Source organism: Urocitellus parryii, chromosome 7 (genome assembly GCF_045843805.1).
Source record: "Urocitellus parryii isolate mUroPar1 chromosome 7, mUroPar1.hap1, whole genome shotgun sequence".
NCBI classification, from domain to species: domain Eukaryota; kingdom Metazoa; phylum Chordata; class Mammalia; order Rodentia; family Sciuridae; genus Urocitellus; species Urocitellus parryii.
In genome coordinates, this window is record NC_135537.1 from 168,330,386 (window position 1) to 168,349,131 (window position 18,746).

Sequence of the window (18,746 nt, forward strand, 5' to 3'; positions counted from 1 at the left end):
ACAGCTGCTCTCTCCAGGAGCTGACTGAGCTGGACACCTTCCCCTGGGGCTTGTTCTCTGATGGGCAGGATTGTCCTAGGTCCAGCGAAGCCAAAGCACTTTGCGTTCTTGCTGCCACGTGGAGGGTGGCAGTTGTCACCTGGAGAGGTGCCAGTGGAGACCCATTAGACAGCTGGCCTCTGCTCTTGCAGGTGTTCAGCTCAGAGCGGCTGCAGGACAAGAAGAGCTGGATCCAGGCCCAAGGGGCCTGCCAGGAGTTGGGGGCCCAGCTGCTGAGCCTGGCCAGCTATGAGGAAGAGCACTTTGTAGCCAACATGCTCAACAAGATCTTTGGGTACTGAGCCTGGGACAGGGGGCTGCCTGTATATGTGCGGGAGCAGCCTTGGCTGCTGACTCTCGGCTGCGTGGGGCAAGAGGCAGGGTGGACAGAGTGAAGGTGGCCACAGCCTGTCTGAGGGCTTGGAATAACTGTGTATCTTCCACTAGTGCCAGGACCATCCTGTCCCTCTGAAATAGTCATGGTCCCCTGGAGACCTGGGCAAACACACTGGTGTGATCCATTCATTCATAGGAGACTCCATGTGCTCACAAGCCTCATGGAGCGAGCAACACCCTCTCAAATGCAGACTTTCCATTATAAGCCTACAACCTGACTCAAGTTAAGCATTTCACCTCTGCCTTACACCAACCCATAATACCACTCCATGATAAACCATCCTGAGCTGGGGCCCTGTGTCACACACCTGAACTCCCAGCCACTCAGGAGACTGAGGCAGGAAGATTGCAAGTTTGAAGCCAGCCTCAGCAACTTAAGAGAGGCCCTAAGAAACTTAGTGAGCCCCTATCTCAAAATAAAAAAGTTTTTAAAAAGGTCTGGGGATGTGGCTCATTGGTTAAGCATCCTTGGTCAAAATAAAAAACAAAAATCACAAAACCATCCCAGCGGGAGAAGAAAGGCTGCAGCTCTGCCCTCGGGGATCCCTCCAGGACTCCAACTCTGGTCTGTGGCCCCAACTACTATATTCTGTCACATAGACTTGTCATCCCTTAGATCAGGAAAAATCCCAATGAGTCTTAATTCCAGGGATATCTTCTCTCAGCAATCATCAAGAATTTGACTAGGAATTATAATAGCTCACATTTTCCACTGACCCTGGTTGAGAGGTGAGGTTATTTGCCAAGGTCACAGAGCTGGTCCATGGGTGAATTAGGACTTGAGTCCAGGTTATTTAGCTCCAGAGTCTCAGGTTGCTGCTACATGCCAGACAGCTTCCTAACCTGCCTAAAGTAAAAACACCCAGCACTTCGATGAGTAGGGAAAGCCAAGGGAAGGGGAGCCAGGCCACTGAGCCTTGAGCTGGGAGCCTGGTCCAGCTGTCCTAATCTCCAGGGAGAGACTTTTCTAAAACAAAACAAGAACACCCCTTCCCCCCCACCCCCATGACCCTTCCAAAAGAGTGCTTTGGTGGGCCAGTGTGAAGTTCAGGTGGAAAGGCTCAGGCATTGGGGACTGCCCAGGTCACAGACGAGAGTGGTCAGGTGTTACGTTGAGATGCCTGCAGCTCTCACCTCCCTCACCTCTCCTCTCTTCTGCCTTGCCCTGGGTTCTGCTGAAGTGAATCAGAGCCTGAGATCCATGAGCAGCACTGGTTCTGGATTGGCCTGAACCGTCGGGACCCTGGAGGGGGTCAGAGTTGGCGCTGGAGCGATGGCCTAGGGGTAAGGTGGACTGGCAGAGGCGCTGGATCAGAAGGTGGGTGGGGCTGGTTTGTGGGTGGAGTCTGGTGGGGCAGGGCCAAGCCTGGAATGGATGGGGTTTCCTAGAAGTAGAGCTTCCAGAGAGCTGAGAGCCGTCTGGGTAAAAAGGTAAGCGAGCTGGATAGGGTGGCACCCGCCTTTACTCTCAGCGGCTCAGGAGGCTGAGGCAGGAGGATCGTGAATTCAAAGCCAGCCTCTGTAATTTAGCGAGGCCCTAAGCAACTTAATGAGACCCTATCTCAAAATAAATTAAAAAAAAAAAAAGGCCTGGGGAGATGGCTCAGTGGGTAAGTGCCCCTGAGTTTAATCCCCAGGAAACAAAAAGGAAACAAAAACAAACAACAACAACAAAAAAAAAATTAAAAAATAAAAAAAAGAAAGAAAGGAAAAAAAAATGGTTTGAGAGGAGACACCCAGGCCAGGTTGGGAGTTCCTACTTCAGGCCAGGCCTTACGGTGTCCCCCTGTCCTGGGGATGGGGCGGCCTGCGCCTCGTGCCTTACATCCCTCTTCCCTCATCCTGCTTCCCTCCAGTTTTCTTACCACAATTTCGACCGGAGCCGGCACGACGACGATGACATCCGGGGCTGTGCGGTGCTGGACCTGGCCTCCCTGCAGTGGGTGGCCATGCAGTGCGAGACGCAGCTCGACTGGATCTGCAAGATCCCTAGAGGTTGGGTCGGGTGGCACCGTGGGACGCAGACCAGAGGGAGGGGCGCGGGGCCAGGATGCTGGGGAGGGTCTCCTTCCCCTGCAGCCTTTTTGTCCTTGTTCTGTAGGCGTGGACGTGCGAGATCCGGACATCAGCCCTCAAGGTGAGACCCCAGTCTACCCCAGTCCACCGCGGCCAGGAACAAAACCCAGGGGACGCAGGGTTCCAGTGGAAAGGGGACTGAGTTGACGGGAGTTGGACACCGCAGCCCTGTAGCCACAGAAGGAAGGGAGGGAGGGAGGGAGGGAAAGCGCAGGGTCTGGAGCCGGGCCCATTGTGCTCAGCCACTGTGCCTGGGGAGGTGGGGGGCGGCCTGCCCTGGCTCTGCCCACCCCGCGGTGCACATGCGGGGCTTGGGGGGCTGTCGCAGCCTGACTTCCACCCGCTGCGCTGCTCCACAGGCCGGCGGGAATGGCTGCGCTTCCAGGACGCGGAGTACAAGTTCTTCGAGCATCACTCCACGTGGGCGCAGGCGCAGCGCATCTGCACGTGGTTCCAGGCCGAGCTGACCTCGGTGCATAGCCAGGCTGAGCTGGACTTCCTGGGACACACCCTGCAGAAGGTGGGCTTGAGAGGCCGTGGGTGCGCGGGCTGTGGGCCTGGAGAAGGCAGGTCAGGGATTGAGGGCAGGGAGGCAGCCAGCCCTCACCCGCCCTTCCCGCTCCCCCAGTTCTCCCGGGGCCAGGAGCAGCACTGGTGGATCGGCCTGCACACCTCCGAGGGCGACGGGCGCTTCAGGTGGGAGAAGGGGCGCATGCGTGGATGAACAGCCGCATCTCCAGGCTAGAGGTGGGGAGGCTGCCCGCACACAGAAACAGACCTGCGTTAGAATCCAGCGCTCCTTGCTGGCTGTGTGGCCTTTCTCCGGCCTTGTTTTTCTCATCTTGCAAGTGGGAATAATGAGGCCTGCCTTCTAGGATTCTTGTGAGAATTTGAAATAATAAAGGGAAGTCATTGTAACTGCAGTTAGCACATATTGGGCCTAAATAATTGCAGCTCCTATTATGTCTGGGGTTGTTCATCATGAAGGAAGCCTCTCAGGACGTGGGCAGAACATATGATGCTTAGAGGGGACAGTATATTCAGTGCCCACCATGCATCAGTGGCTTGAAGCAGAAGGACCGGGAGTCCATGGGAATCTGAGCACATCTTTGCTCTTGGATCCCCCATTCCCAGGTTTTCAGGCTTCTTAGAGAAAGGATTGCTGGGGAGGGCTGGACCTTACCCCGTGGATCCATGGCTGCACGAGCTCTGTAGCTCTGAGCCCACTCCCCTTTCTCTTACTGCCATGTGCTGCACACAAGGGAGGTTGAGCCCTGGTCAGTGCTGCAGTCACTCCATTCTGTGCTGTTGCAGGTGGTCAGATGGCTCCACTATAAACTTCATCTCCTGGGCACCAGGCAAACCTCGGCCCATTGGCAAGGACAAGAAGTGCGTGTACATGACAGCCAGCCGAGGTGAGGGTGACGGGGGTGGGGGACACAGAGGGTGCCATCACCGTGGAGAGGGTCAATGTTGGGGGTGGTAAGGTGAGCAGAGGCCATCAGTCTCTTCTTATTCTCTTTGTACCCAAATCCAAGAAGGGCTAGACCCAGAGAGGGTTGGTCCCGTCTCCATGACCCTCATGCCAGAGGACTTGAGTTCAGAGCTGGACATAGCCCCTGAGCCCCAGCCCAGCGTCTGTCCTCTCATGGCATGAGGCAGAGAGTACTGCCAGCCATGATGTGCCCTGCCCTGGGGATGACCACCTTTCCTCCCCTTTCACAGAGGACTGGGGGGACCAGAAGTGCTTGACAGCCTTGCCCTACATCTGCAAGCGCAGCAACAGCACCAGAGAGACACAGCCCCCTGACCTCCTCCCTGCAGCCCAGGGAGGCTGCCCCTCGGGCTGGAACCAGTTCCTCAACAAGGTAGGAGGTGGGGAGAGGGCACCCATGGGAATCATAGTGTCTGCCTATACCCACCTTCCTGTCTTTTACTTGTCCCCAGTGCCAGGGCTAGCCTCCTTGGAAAATGACAGTGTAGTCATTCTACCAGGAATTGAGGTTGTCCAACATCTTCAGTGAATTTTCTAGATCAGTGATTGCCATACTTTTTGATAATAAACCCTTTTATTAGTAAAACAAAATATTGAACATACATACCCAAACATTTTATTTCTGCATAGGTGCATGGGTGTCCATAAAATACATATTTACTTCTACACCCATGTGACTAATGTTATATGTGGTAAAAGAACAAGAGAATTTGAAGCATCAGCTAAAAATTTTAAAAATAATATTTTAAAATTAAAAATGATTAATGGTATGAATTGAACTCACACAAATGGTCAAGTATAATAATTATTAAGTTAAATAATCTGGGGCTGGGATTGTAGCTCAATGGTAGAGCACTTGCCTAGCACATGTGATGTGGTGCTGGGTTCAATTCTCAGCACCACCAAAAAAAAAAAAAAAAAAAAAGGTATTGTGTCCATCTACATCTAAAAAAACTTTTTTAAATAGTTAAAATTATTTTAATAAGAACCACGTGATTGCATATATTTCATTATTTTTTCTCTGCAACAGAAAATTGATGTCATAATTTTTAAACTTTACTTTTTAACTGATATATAAAAACAAAAATGATCCATATTTATGGGGTACCATGTGATGTTTTAGTACATTATACAATATGTAATGTTTAAATCAGGGTAAACATATCTGTCTCCTCAAACATTTAATATTTCTTTGTGGTGAGAACATTCAAAATCCTTTCTTCTAGCTTTTTGGAATATGCAGCATATTATAGCTATAGTCACCCTACAGTGCAAAAGCACCCCAGAACTTCTAGCTTCTTTCCAATTATAACTACTACCCACTGGGTAGCCTTTCCCCATCCCTCCCTCTTTCCTATTCCCTCAGCCTCTGGTAACCCCCTTCCTACTCTTAATTTCTATGAGAACAACTTTTTTACATTCCACATGTGAATAAAACATGTGGTACTTGTCTTTCTGTTATTTCATGATTTTTTAAGAATCTTAATTTGATCCTTTGTGATGTCTACCCACTAAACAAAGGTTTTGTTTTAAAGTTACATAGTAAATTTTTCTCTTCCCATCTGCCTCAAAAATGAATCAGAAGACCTGATCAAGAGGGTTAAAAAATGTCGGAAGATTTTTTTGAAAAATAACATTTTTGGAAGTCTCTTCTTCCTGAGTGTTTCGAGTGTGCAGATACAACAGTTTGGGGCAATTAAATTAATCAAAAGGAGTGTATTTCTAACCATGTTTTCAAAATGCTCCCTCCAAGATGTATCTTCCTCAAAGTGGTTCCTTTTGCATCCATGGGCTGATTTATTAGACCTGATTTGACCTTCATTTTTTTTTTTTTTTTTTAGAATTGCGAAGTATTTATACCAGGAAGCTGGGTGTAGTGGTGTATGCCTATAATCCCAGTGACTTGGGAGGCTGAGGCAGGAGGATCTCAAGTTTGAGGTCATCCTGGGCAACTTAGTAAGACCTTGTCTCACAATAACAAATAAAAAAGGGCTGGGGGTGTAGTTCAGTGGTAGAGTGACTCTGGATTCAATCCCTAGTATTCCCCTCCCACGCAAGAGTTTATACCAGGAAGAGAAGTTCATCATCTCTTTGTTGTATGTGGGCATCATTGCATCAGAATTAACTTCTGGCCATGGCTTCTTTGCAGGACATTTTAAGACCACTTAGCCCTATTGTGAGGATTAGATTAGCTAATTTTAGATAATAAAATCCCTAAATCCTTGTTACACGTCAGAATGCAGCCAGCCTTAGTGTCCTTAGTCCTTACCCTCCTTAGAAGATTTAAGAGACTACCAACCCTATTTTATCTGTACAAAAAAAGAAGAAAAAATAAGACATGTATTATTAAAACTTTGGAAAATGCAGAAAAAATAAAACCAAACTCACCCATACTCTCCAGAGGTCACCACTATCAGTTTACTGATATTGATATTTATTACTCTCCTTCTTGCCTTTTCCCATGGAATTAAGATCATAGTAAATAATGCAATTTCATATCTTACTTTTATTTCTGAGTATCATATTTTGGGCATTCTCTCAACGTCATTAGATTTTTCTGGAAACTTATTCTCAATGGCTTCTTCCACCTAATAATTAAAATGAATACATTTTATATTTGTAATCAGTCCCTTTCTTAATTTGTCAGCATCATTATATTAAAGCCAGTCACTCTCCTACCTCATAGGAAACTTTCCAAGTATGCAAGCTTATTGGCTCCTTCACTATACCCCCAGGCTCTTTGCTTTCCTAGTTGTGTGTCTTTCTTTGTATCTCCTTAGCATCTGGGTATATAAAGCCTTTTGAGTCTGCTTTTCCCACTAGCTCTCAGCTCCTGGGGAGCAGGGCTGCAGGGCTGCTGGGATGGGACTCTACTGTTTAATGTACTAATATCCTAATTAATATACTTGCCCTGTTCTTTTTTTCTTTTATTTTTTTTAGTTGTAGATGGACACAATACCTTTATTTTATTTATTTATCTTTATGTGGTGCTGAGGATTGAACCCAGGGCCTCACACATGCTAGGCAAGTGCTCCGCCTCTGAGCTACAGCCCCAGCCCCTGCCCTGTTACTTCTTGCTTATGCTGTTGTGACCTTGCTGCTTCTAGTATTATAATTAATTCTACTTGTTATTTAAGTAGGGCCTGAGCACAACTCTAAACTACTTCTGTGAAATAAAAATCCGCAAACTTGGTGTCAAACCTAAACAATAACAACAACAAACCTCTTGCCATATTTCTGGGTATATAATTTCTATTCTTTTTTCCGTGCTGGGAGCAAGCACTCTACCACTGCCCTGTATCCCCAGGAGGCTTTACTATTTTCTATCCCAAATCCATCATCCACATCAATAAGTTGGTGCTAGAGCTAATTGGTATCGGTGAGGGAACTTACTGGCCTACTCTGTCATGCTCAGCTATTGTTAATCCTACAGATGACCCCAAAAGATGGACTTTCATTCCTACTATACATAAGAGTACATCGAAGCCAGAAAGGTAAAGTCAGAGCTGGCCTCTGACTTTCACCTCCTCTCACCCCATCCCCATCCCTGTCTTTGTTTCTTCAAAGCTTGTTTATACCCATTCTTCCCCCATCACACCATCTCAGAGCAGGAAATTACTGAAAATCATCCATTTCTTCACTCAATATAAAGATTTTCCATAGGGGGTTCTTTTGACCTTATGGAACTAATAAAGGTGGGAAAAAAATGTAAAGTCAACAGACTTAGCAAAGATCATTCAAAAATACAGATGAAAATATTCTGGGGATGATCATTTAAGCTCAAAGAGAAAGATAATGGATATCAGACAGCATTCAGAAAGCTGTTTAGCAGAAATCAAGATGGATCTTGTCTCCACCTTCCGGGTGCTTGGCCCATGCTCTGACATCAGGGCAGGAGAGCGCTTGGTGGCCCAAAGAAGTCCTCCCATTTAAAAAATCTCCCAAAGGACGGGCACACGTGTGAATCTGCTTTGCCAGGTTGGAGCGTGGGGTCCTTGCTCCTGGAGACCCAGATGTCCTGGTCTGACATTTTCAAAGCTCCCCAGGACCTGCTACTGATAGGTGCACAGTGGGGGTTTCTGGGTTTTTGGTACAGGAAGGTGGAGCTGGACATCACAGCCCCGCTCTGCTCCTCAGTGTTTCCGAATCCAGGGCCAGGACCCCCAGGACCGGGTGAAGTGGTCAGAGGCGCAGTTCTCCTGTGAACAGCAAGAAGCCCAGCTGGTCACCATTGCAAACCCCTTAGAACAAGGTAGGGCCAGCCCACAGGGAGGCCCTGGTGTCCTCAAATAAAGTCCTCCCAAGTGGCTAGAGGGAGCAAGCAGGAGCTGCCGCTGTCACTCACAACTCTCTTCTGGGGACTGTAGCATTCATCACAGCCAGCCTGCCCAATGTGAACTTTGACCTTTGGATTGGCCTCCATGCCTCGCAGAGGGACTTCCAGTGGGTGGAGCAGGAGCCTCTGCTGTATGCCAACTGGGCACCAGGGGAGCCCTCTGGCCCCAGTCCTGCTCCCAGTGGCAACAAACTGGTGAGGGGGCCCCTCCACTCTTCTTGTACCCACTGCCTTCATTCGGGGGTGCCTTTGCCATGGGGTCTACCTTCAGCCTTTTGCTATTCCTTTGGGGACTGTGGCACTAGACGGGGCAGCTGCTGGGACTCCCCTGAGCAGCTCCTTCCCCTCAGACCAGCTGTGCGGTGGTCCTGCACAGCCCGTCAGCCCATTTCACTGGCCGCTGGGATGATCGTAGCTGCACAGAGGAGACACATGGCTTCATCTGCCAGAAGGGCACGGGTATGTGTCACCAGAGAACTTGGAAACTCCAGGACTGGTCTGACTGCTTTGGGATGGCAGGAGGAATGAAACATGGTCCCCTACCTCAGGAGGGGACCCCAGAGTCATATATGTGCTTGGGAGGCAGATGGGCAGAGAGGCGGGATGCACTGGGGAACTCAGGAGCAAGGTTTGGGGGCATGGGAGGATCACTAGAGACAGGCAGACACTAGGCTGTGTGATGTGCCAACATGCCTGGCGTCAGGGCTTATGCTCAGGACCTGCCAGCTACCAGCATGGGTTCCCTCCGCCCTGGGTTTCTTGATCAGGGGTAGATGAAGGCCCTAGCTTTCTCCTCTACTTGTTAGAAAACATGTGTTACTAATAACAGGGGCTGACACTTACCTAGGGTTAATCTGTGCCAAGCCCCATGCTTGGTAGAGACATGGCCTTTGCCTGACGTCTGTGTCACCAGCCTTACGCCTGGGAATGGGGTTTGGGAGGCAGGGCCCAGCCTGAGCACTGCCCCCCTCCCTGTAGACCTCTCCCTGAGCCCATCCCCAGCAGCGTCGCCCCCTGCCCCGGGCGCTGAGCTCTCCTACCTCAATGGCACCTTCCGGCTGCTGCAGAAGCCACTGCGCTGGCATGACGCCCTCCTGCTGTGTGAGAGCCGCAACGCCAGCCTGGCCCGCGTACCTGACCCCTACACGCAGGCCTTCCTCACGCAGGCTGCCCGAGGGCTGCGCACCCCACTCTGGATCGGGCTGGCCAGTGAGGAGGTGGGCTCCCAGCGCTCGCTCCCGCCCTGGCCGCCCACCTACCGGCCGCCTGGACCTCCCCTCCCCGTCCCTGCTCACCCCGCCCTGTCTGCCCCACCCTGACTGTCCCCTTCTTTCCACCCATGGCTGCCTGTGCCCAGGGCTCCCGGAGGTACTCCTGGGTCTCAGAGGAGCCTCTGAGCTTTGTGGGCTGGCAGGAGGGGGAGCCCCAGCAGCCTGGCGGCTGCGCCTACGTGGACGTGGATGGGGCCTGGCGCACCACCAGCTGCGACACCAAGCTGCAGGGGGCCGTGTGTGGGGTTAGCAGGGGTGAGTGCCACCCGCTGGGCTAGGTGCGTGGGCAAGTTATGGGAGGACCCGGGGAGGACGCTGGGCCACTTCCTCAATCCTGCACCCCGCAGGCCCCTCTCCGCCCCGAAGAATAAACTACCACGGCAGCTGCCCGCAGGGGCTGGCGGACTCGGCCTGGATTCCCTTCAGGGAGCACTGCTACTCCTTCCACATGGAGCTGCTGCTAGGCCACAAGGAGGCGCTGCAGCGCTGCCAGAGAGGTAGGGACGGCAGCCGCGCCCACCGGCCGAGCGGCAGAGACCTTCGGCGGTGGAGTCCCTTCGCTGCGCTCTACCTTTGGGCAGCACAAACCCCAGGGTCCCGCTCACGTTCTAACACACAGAGACCTTATGTGACCTCATATGTACAGTATGGTCTCCTGAGAGAGACAGATACACAGACACACACGCCTGAAAGTCTGGAATTCACACCATCCTTACTCAGGCTGCCAGAGAAGCCGGTCTGGGGGACTTTGCCACCCTAGGGAGACCTTCTGCTCTGACGCTTGCCTCCCTTGTGCACAGCGGGAGGGTCAGTCCTGTCCATTCTGGATGAGATGGAGAATGTGTTTGTCTGGGAGCACCTACAGAGCTCCGAGGGCCAGAGTCGGGGTGCCTGGCTGGGCATGAACTTCAACCCCAAAGGTGGGTGGGCTGTGTGTGGGCTGGGGAGGGCCAGGGCTCAAGGTGTGTAGGGAGAAGCCCTGCTCTGCAAGAGCCCTGGTGAGGGAGGGGAGGGGTGGTTGGAGGACCCCTGCTCTCTCCCAGGACTTCCTTGCCAACTACCTCCCTGCCCCCACATCCCCTCAGTGCCCTCTTCCCCATAGGTGGCATGCTGGTCTGGCAGGACAACACGGCTGTGAACTACTCCAACTGGGGGTCCCCTGGCCTGGGTCCCAGCATGCTGAGCCACAATAGCTGCTACTGGATTCAGAGCAGCAGTGGGCTGTGGCGCCCTGGCGCCTGCACCAACATCACCATGGGTGTTGTCTGCAAGCTCCCTCGAGGTGAGTGAGCTTCCTGGCAGTCTCACGTTCTGTCCTGTCCCTTGCAATCCCATGAAGCTGGTCTTGGGGTGGCGCCAGGGGGGCCCTCCTGAGTTTTCAGGGAACACTGTGGGTGGGAGGGCATGAACAGACCAGGGGCAGCTGGGATCTTCCTTTGGGGTACATTAGTCTGCAGGAAGGACTAGCTGTAGGACTTACCTTCCAAATTAGACAGCAAGCCCCTGTCACTTTGTAGAGGTTAAGGGCACATCCCTGATCAGCTCTGTGATGGGGGACCAGTTCTTTGAATGAAGTGAGATCCGTGGCCTCCACTTCCTGAGACATAGAATGGGAATGGTAACAGTACCTACCTCACTTCAGTCCCGGCGAGGATGAAGTGACTTAGTGAAGTGTGTAGCTCTTAGGAAGCGCGCTACAAAAACTATTGTTATAACTCTCACGATGACGGCATTAACCAGACCCCCTCTTGCCACAGCGGAGGAGCGCAGCTTCTCCCCATCAGGTGAGTGGACATCAGTGCTGGGACGCGTCCTCCCCGTGGCTCTTCCCCTTCCCGCCAGGACGGGCGGGGCTGCCGGCCTGATGTCCATGCCACCCCAGCAGCTCTCCCTGAGAACCCGGCGGCCCTGGTGGTGGTGCTTATGGCAGTGCTGCTGCTCCTGGCCCTGCTGACCGCGGCCCTCATCCTCTACCGACGGCGACAGAGCGTTGAACGTGGGTCCTTCGAGGGTGCCCGCTACAGTCGCAGCAGCTCAGGCCCAGGAGAGGCTACAGAGAAGAACATCCTGGTGTCTGACATGGAAATGAACGAGCAGCAAGACTAGAGCCAAGGGCGTGGGCAGGGCCAGGGGCTGGATCTGGGGAGCCTGGGGCCGCAGGTCAGCAGGCCCCCACTAGTCACCAGTCCAGCTAGCCTCTGGAGGGGGCCCTTGGGAGTTGCTGTTGGGAGCCAGGACTGGGCAGGACCTGGGCTGGGGGAGTCCTACCCTCCTGAGAAGACTGGACTGAGACCCAGCTGAGTGCAGAGTGGTGTTTTCCTCTCTGGGGGGCCTGTGGTCTTGTCACCTGGGCTGTGCCCCCACAGTAGCCAGAGGCAGGATGGGAGGGCCAACAGGAGCCTCTTTCTGCCTTTCTCCCCAGCCCAGGCCTGCTGATCCATGCCCCAGGCCCCCCTCCCTGTTGCAGACCTGGGGAGCCTGCCCTGTCCCCTCAGGCAGCTCCCGGTTGCTTCTCTCCTCCCACCTGGCCACCTGGAGCTATCCTTACCCTTCACCCTGCTCTCTCTCCTCACCCAGCTCCTCCTTCTGAGCCAGGGCCCAGTTTGGGAGCCTACTTGCTCTTGGTGGGGGCCAGTTGAGGAGGCTGCATATCTGTCACTCTTGTGTCTGCTGGAATGGCCACATGGTGTGGCAGGAGGGTCCTGGGTAGGACGGGCCTGAGAACCAGGGCACCAGTGTGGTGTCTGCGAGGCTGGAGACAGGACTGGGAGAGACACCCCATCCTCCCAAAGGGGAGCTGGGATAGGTTGGGGTGTCATCTCCTGCCGGTCGGGGGAGGGCTCGGTCCCTGAAAGAGTCCCCTGTGGGGACCAAAATAAGTTCTCTAACATCTCCTGTTCCTGGCTCTGATTGGGAGAGAGAAGAGGGAATCGCTAGAGACCTAGGGGCCTGGGAGTAGCAGGAGACCTGGGACGATGCCAGGTGCTTCCCTCTAGTGGGCCCCAAGAGAACAGCACCCTGGCTCCTGGAGTGAACTTGCATGGTTTTTTGAGAGTTTGGAATTCAGCCAGGATGGAGTGTTCAGTCAGTCCACTGCCACAGCGAGGGACAATGTGAACGTGGACTTGGAGACATGGTCCCTTTTCTGTAGTACTTGATTTTTTAAATGTGCCATTATTGTTTTTAAAAAAAGGAAAAAAAGAAAAGCAAACACAACACCTTCCAGGGGCTTGAGAGATAAGGGTCCCTGCCTTGTCCCATGCCGAGCCTGTTCCTCACATCCCTTTAGAGATAAATGTCAGTTTTTGGAGCCTGAATCATGTGTCATTTCTGCAGCCTGTCATTTTGCTTTTGTCTCTGGGCTCGTGGGGACACTCACTCCTATCACCTTTCTGCTCAACCTCTCTGTTCCAGGGCACGAGAGGGTGACAATATAGGTCAACTCTGCCCAGTAGCACACGAGCTCCGGCGACATAGCTTATAGTTTCCCCTGTGTAAGCAGGGAAAAGAGGACCCCCCTCCTAGGGCTGTTGGAAGGATTCTTATGAATGAAGTGAGATCATCCTTGCAAACAGAGCAGTGCCTTTGAGCACATGCAGCAAGTGCATCATAGCTGCTAGCTGCTGCTGTTATTTTTGGACTGAGGCTCTGAGAGGAGCACTCAAGGTGCCCAGGTCAGCCCTGGGTGGGGCCTCCACATCATCATCCTTCCAGGGCAGCCACTATACCTGCCTTCTATCTGCTAGAAATTTCCTTTTTGTCTTCAGGAACTTTGGACTCTAAAGCTACCCAGAGGCCAGGGAGTGGATTGGCAGGACCTTGGCTCATCCACCCTTTTATTCAGAGGATGAGCTGGAGATTCTGCAGTGAAGCAAGGGAAGGGGAGCCGTGAGGAGCAACAGCAAAGGCAGCTAAGGGCGGGGAGCTGGTTTGCCCTGGTATGGAGGAGGAGCCCCCAGAGGGAGTGAGACTCAGGATCCTGAACAAGGTGGGGGAGTGAGCAACGCAAACATGTGGGCCTGGCCCAGAGCCAGGGATCCCTGGTGCCATAGAGGACCAGCAGGACAGCTAGGCCCAAGGGAGCTTGGGCCGGTGGGGTCCAGAGTGTGGACATTCTTAAGTATGGTGGGAAATCAGTGCAAATGGCTAATCTGTCTGGAGAGGATGTGGGAACTAGACAATGACTAGGAAATAGGGTGGTGGTGGTGGGGAGTGAAAGCAGGAAGACACGAGGAAGTTCTCGTAATAATCCAAGCACCAGAAGATGGAGATGGTGGTTTGTTTGGCTCAGGACTATAACAATGGTCCAATGCAAAGTGTGTGTGTGTGTGTGTGTGTGTGTGTGTGTGTGTGAGAGAGAGAGAGAGAGAGAGAGAGAGAGAGAGAGCAACAGCTCTCTGTTCATGACTCCTTAAGCATGTTTCTGTTCTTCTGAATAGGCAGTGGTCACATGGTTCAAAACCTAAAGGATGCCGGGCACTGTGGCACATGCCTGTAATCCCAGCAGCAGTTTGGGAGGCTGAGATAGGAGGATCAGGAGTTTAAAGCCAGCCTTAGCAAAAGCGAGGCACTAAGCAACTCAGTAAGAGCCTGTCTCTAAATAAAATACAAAATAGGGCTGGGGATGCAGTTTAGTGATTGAGTGCCCCTGAGTTCAATCCCTGGTACAAAAAAAAAAAAATATTAAAACCACAAAGACACACATTAAGCAGTTTCCTCCTACCCCATCCCCATTCAGCCCGCAGCCTCCTGCCCTGCTGGTTTCCTGCATCTCTTTCTAGTGTTTCTTTATGAAAACAAGAGCAAACAGGAGCACAGGATTTGCCTGAGGGGTCATGGATGCCCTTGCACTTGCTGGGGTTTAGATAAGCTGCTGGAGAGGCAGGACTTCCTGAAGCACTCAGACTGCAGGGTGAGTGAGAGGCATCACCCAAGATGGGACCCTAGGGAGGGCTTGTGAGCTGCATTCCTGAGCCAAAGCTGTGGCCAAGTGCATGGGACCCTCCTCTAGCTGTCTCCTTTCTGCAGCCTCAGCAACAACAGGATCCATGGCGGGGGCCTGATCATTTGGGGAAGGAGTCTCAATCCACTGGGATGTTGTTGGTCAGTTTTTCATCACTGTGACTAAAATACCTGACAAGGACAACCTAGAGGAGGAAATCTTTATTTGGGGCTCAAGGTTTCAGAGATTCAGGCCATGGTCAGCCGACTCCATTTCTCTGGACTTGAGGTGAGCAAGAACGTTATGCTGGAAGAACTTGGCAGAGGAAAGCTGTCAGTTCATGTTAGCCAGGTAAGAGAGGGTGGGGGTGGAGAGAGAGTGAACAAGTGCATGTGAAGCGACAGGGATAAAATATAATCTCCAAGGGCCCCGTGACCTACTTCCTCCAGTCATGCCCCACCTGCCTACAGTTACCACTTAGTAACCCATTCAAATTATTAACGCGCGGTTTAACTTGCGGCTTGCATAATCCATAGTCATTTCACTTCTGAACATTCCTGCACTGTCACATGAGCTCTTCTGAGGGACACTCAGATCCAAAATGTAACAGAGGTCCTTAATAACTAATCCACTTCACCCTGAAATGATTCGCTCTCCAAACCTGTGGCCAGAACAGCTCCCTTTGTGAATTAAGTGCCCTGTCATTGTCCACGACTCAAGGATCACTCGACAGCTGCTGGGAGCCAATCTGGGGCAGAGGCCCCCTTGGATGCCTACCGACCCTTGCTGGGAAGAGAAGAAAGCAGAGGGCTGAAGTCCAGCATGGGGGCTCGGGGGCCATAGGAGCAGCTGGGGGAATGAGGGCCCGAGTGCCCAGTGCAACTGGGGGCGGCACTTGGTGTCTACTGTCTTGACTTCTCTCTGCCTTTCTGGATGACTGGAGTCTCCCCAGAGCCTTGCACCCGCCTGCAAGCTTCACAGGCACTGGGAGTTCCCAGAGACCTTGTTGGAAGCCCCCTTTTGGGGGCTCCCATCTGCCCTGTGGCAGCTAAGGGAGTGCTCCTGTAAGTCTCTAAAGGGGTGGGAGGAAGGCTCTACGCCTGGCCATTTGCCTGTGGCACCAGGACAGTACTGGTTCTGCTGGAACACATGGCAGCGCCTTCTTTCTTCCTGATCATTTCAATTCAGTAAAAATGAAGCGTCGCCCCTACGTGCCAGGCACTTTGCTGGGTGGCAGATGCCCTGAGGCCCATCTCAGTGGGCCTGGGCAAAGGGCACTGTCTGCCAGGCACTGAGCCCAGCCATCACTTGCAGGTCTAAACCTGCCCAACTCTGGGCCACCTGGACCTTCAGTGACAGCTCAATGAATCCATGAATGGGAGATTAGGGCAGCTCTCCAGAGAACAGCATTCTCCCAGTCTCTTTCTGTCACGTCAACTATGGCCTTCTCCCAGGTGTCCTGGCAGAGCTGGCCTGGCCCAGTGGGCAGCACTGTGGGGCCGCAGAGGCAAGGAGCCGGCCAGTCACACCATGTGGTTTTCCTGGAACGGCACTGCCTGAGCCTGGCCAAGATGCCCGGGAGCTCCAGGGCGTGAGTTGGTTCGGTTGCAGGAACGAGGTGAAGAATTGCATCTTGGGGGAGGACCCCAAGGAAGGCGAGCAGGAAAGGGGGAAGGAGACCAAGGAAATGAGGAGGACATGAGAGGGGACCTACATGAGATCGAAGGTCTCAGACGTTCCAGCAGGGCCCGACTTTCTCTATCTCAGAGATGGGGGCTGCCAATAGGCTCAAATCTTCACTCCCACTAGAACCAGCACCAGTTGAGTTGTCCAGAAAGCAAATCGGATGCTGTGCCGGAGACAGCCTTTCCTGCTCCAGGTGGCCTTGCGGCTGGCATCCAGATTGGAGGCCACACATTTAGCAGTGCAAACGGGCTGATGGCAGAGCCTTCGTTTTAGCCTTTTCAGGGAAATCTCAGCCAGGGCAGCTTTTCCAGAGTATTTGGTCCTCCGTCACTGTATATTCCAATAGCTTATGCAGAGGTGGGCCGCCCTTCCACACCTCTCTCTGAGTGTTGTCTTTTCCCATACTGGGGCTGCAGGGCTTGGGGCATTGCCTTGGACATATTATTCTCCATGATAATGATAATAAAATATTTATTAAGTTATAGCTATCCTTTGATATCTGAGGAGGATTGGTTCCTCTCAATATCCAAGGTAGATTTTTTTCCCTACAGATATCCAAATCTGAGGATGCCCAAGTAGTTTATATAAAATGGTGTAGAATTTGTACATATAACCTATACACATCCTACTCATACTTTAAATGATCTCTAGGTTACTTATATACCTAACCCAACGTAAGTAGGATGTAAACAGCTGTTATACTATATTGTTTAGGGAATGACAAGAGCCTGTATCTGTTTAGTACAGACACACTTTTTTTTCTTTTCTTTTCTTTTCTTTTTTTTTTTTTTTTTTTTTGTGGCGCTGGGGATTGAACCCAGGGCCTTGTGCATGTGAGGCAGGCTCTCTACCAACTGAGCTGTATCCCCAGCCCTTTTTTTCAATATTTTTGATCCGTGGTTGGTGGAATGGGGGAGCGGAACCTGATAGGGGGCCAGCTGCACTGACCATGCCTGGGCCCCGGGCTAGCTGCTCACTCCCAGCACACCATGAGGTGGGTGCTTTTGTCCTCCTTTACAGATTAGGAAACCAAGGCACAAGAACACGAGCTTCCCATGCTCCCGCTCCTCCACCCTCCCTGCGTTAGAAAACTGCTGGGCCCCGCAGCAGTGAGGACTGGAGCCAGGCCCTGCTCTCGGGCAGTCAGGCTGGGAGACCGAGAACATTGTCTCAACCTGTCATCCCTGCTGAGGGTTCCAGAGCTTATTTTGAGATTTAAAGGCTGAGTGACCTCTTTCCTCTTGTTTCTCCATGGCTTCCTTTCCTAAGGCAGTGGAGGAGGGACACGGGATCCTGGGGCACAGTGCACAGAAATGGGGTGGGGCTGAGTTGACTAATTAGATGTTTATACCAGCAATCACCAGGGTCTGAGAGCGCACACCCAACGCCCCCCAGGAGCTGGTTTACCCCAAGCTTTGAAGCCATAGGATGCCTCCCCTGCCATTGGCAGCGTGGGTGGCCATGTTTGAAAGCTCCCTGCTGCGTATGTATGGACTCTCAGATCCCTGGCCTGATCTTGGGGCCCTCCCAGCAACCTGCCCAATGACCTATCGTGGCCAACGGCACCCTCACACCCCACATCTGTGTACACACCCTCCTGCCCCTCCCCTTCTCCATGGCCCTGGGCTTCACCATCCCTTAAGGCCCTTTCCTCTCCTGCAGGTGATTTGCTGCACCCCTTGACTTTGGGGACCCCTATTCTGCTGTCTTGGGCAGCAGAACACAGGCTTCAGGTGTGTACACGTGGCTGACAAGCCAACTTTCACTCTGTGGACCTGGATATGTTGCTTAACCTCCCTGAGGTTGGGTTTGTTCCCAGGTGACATGGGGTTAACAACACGGGCCACACAGTTTATTGTGACCATTCCAGGCAAGTGTCAGCTGTGTGCTTACCCCGGGCCTGGCTCTATAGTAGGCTCTGAAGGCTCATATACCTTGATGGGACTTTTCTGGTATATGTTCCACTGTCCCCATGAGACTGAGCTCCATGTGGTGAGCATCATGCTTTTTTTTCTGTTAAGTGTGACACTTACTTATCTGATGGTGGATAAACATGGGAAGGTCACCATGCTGGATGCCTGAAGAGCCAAGGCTTGGAAAGACCCCCATAATCCACTTGCTATGCCTCAACCTCTAGTGGATTTGGGCAATAATCACTAGAATCCACTAGATTTTTGGGAAGGACACCCCTTTCAGCACTTCTTCTTTTTTAATGTCTTTATTTTATTTGTTTTTATGTGGTGCTGAGGATCGAACATAGGACCCTGCACGAGCTAGGTGAATGCTCTACTGCTGAGTCACAACCCCAGCCTTATTTTTTAAAATAATGTTTTAACTCATTTTTTTTAATATTTTAACACATTTTAAAAATATTTTTTAGTTGTTGATGAACTGACTTTTAATTGATATGTGGTTCTGAGAATCAAACCCAGTGCCTCACACAGGCTGGGAAAGTGGTCCATAACTGAGCCACAACCCCAGCCCTCAGCACTTCTTTTTGATCAA

General features: G+C 52.0%; 1 protein-coding gene across 2 annotated transcripts in view; it reads left to right on the forward strand.

The window, feature by feature from the left end:
- The window catches only part of Mrc2 (mannose receptor C-type 2), a 55,452-nt gene extending 42,448 nt beyond the window's left edge, over positions 1 to 13,004 (forward strand). Inside the window, exons 13-30 of one of the 2 annotated variants that reach the window (XM_026402296.2) lie at positions 192 to 334; positions 1,617 to 1,719; positions 2,292 to 2,430; positions 2,537 to 2,572; positions 2,871 to 3,031; positions 3,140 to 3,207; positions 3,826 to 3,926; positions 4,237 to 4,379; positions 8,144 to 8,258; positions 8,374 to 8,537; positions 8,693 to 8,801; positions 9,321 to 9,559; positions 9,700 to 9,868; positions 9,961 to 10,110; positions 10,414 to 10,533; positions 10,716 to 10,895; positions 11,371 to 11,397; positions 11,496 to 13,004. In XM_026402296.2, the coding sequence (XP_026258081.1) occupies positions 192 to 334; positions 1,617 to 1,719; positions 2,292 to 2,430; positions 2,537 to 2,572; positions 2,871 to 3,031; positions 3,140 to 3,207; positions 3,826 to 3,926; positions 4,237 to 4,379; positions 8,144 to 8,258; positions 8,374 to 8,537; positions 8,693 to 8,801; positions 9,321 to 9,559; positions 9,700 to 9,868; positions 9,961 to 10,110; positions 10,414 to 10,533; positions 10,716 to 10,895; positions 11,371 to 11,397; positions 11,496 to 11,719 (2,391 nt within the window). In that variant the 3' untranslated portion in view covers positions 11,720 to 13,004. The remainder of the gene's footprint in view (positions 1 to 191; positions 335 to 1,616; positions 1,720 to 2,291; positions 2,431 to 2,536; positions 2,573 to 2,870; positions 3,032 to 3,139; positions 3,208 to 3,825; positions 3,927 to 4,236; positions 4,380 to 8,143; positions 8,259 to 8,373; positions 8,538 to 8,692; positions 8,802 to 9,320; positions 9,560 to 9,699; positions 9,869 to 9,960; positions 10,111 to 10,413; positions 10,534 to 10,715; positions 10,896 to 11,370; positions 11,398 to 11,495) is intronic. The other variant, XM_026402297.2, reaches the window with a different exon arrangement.
- Positions 13,005 to 18,746: the final 5,742 nt, after the last annotated feature.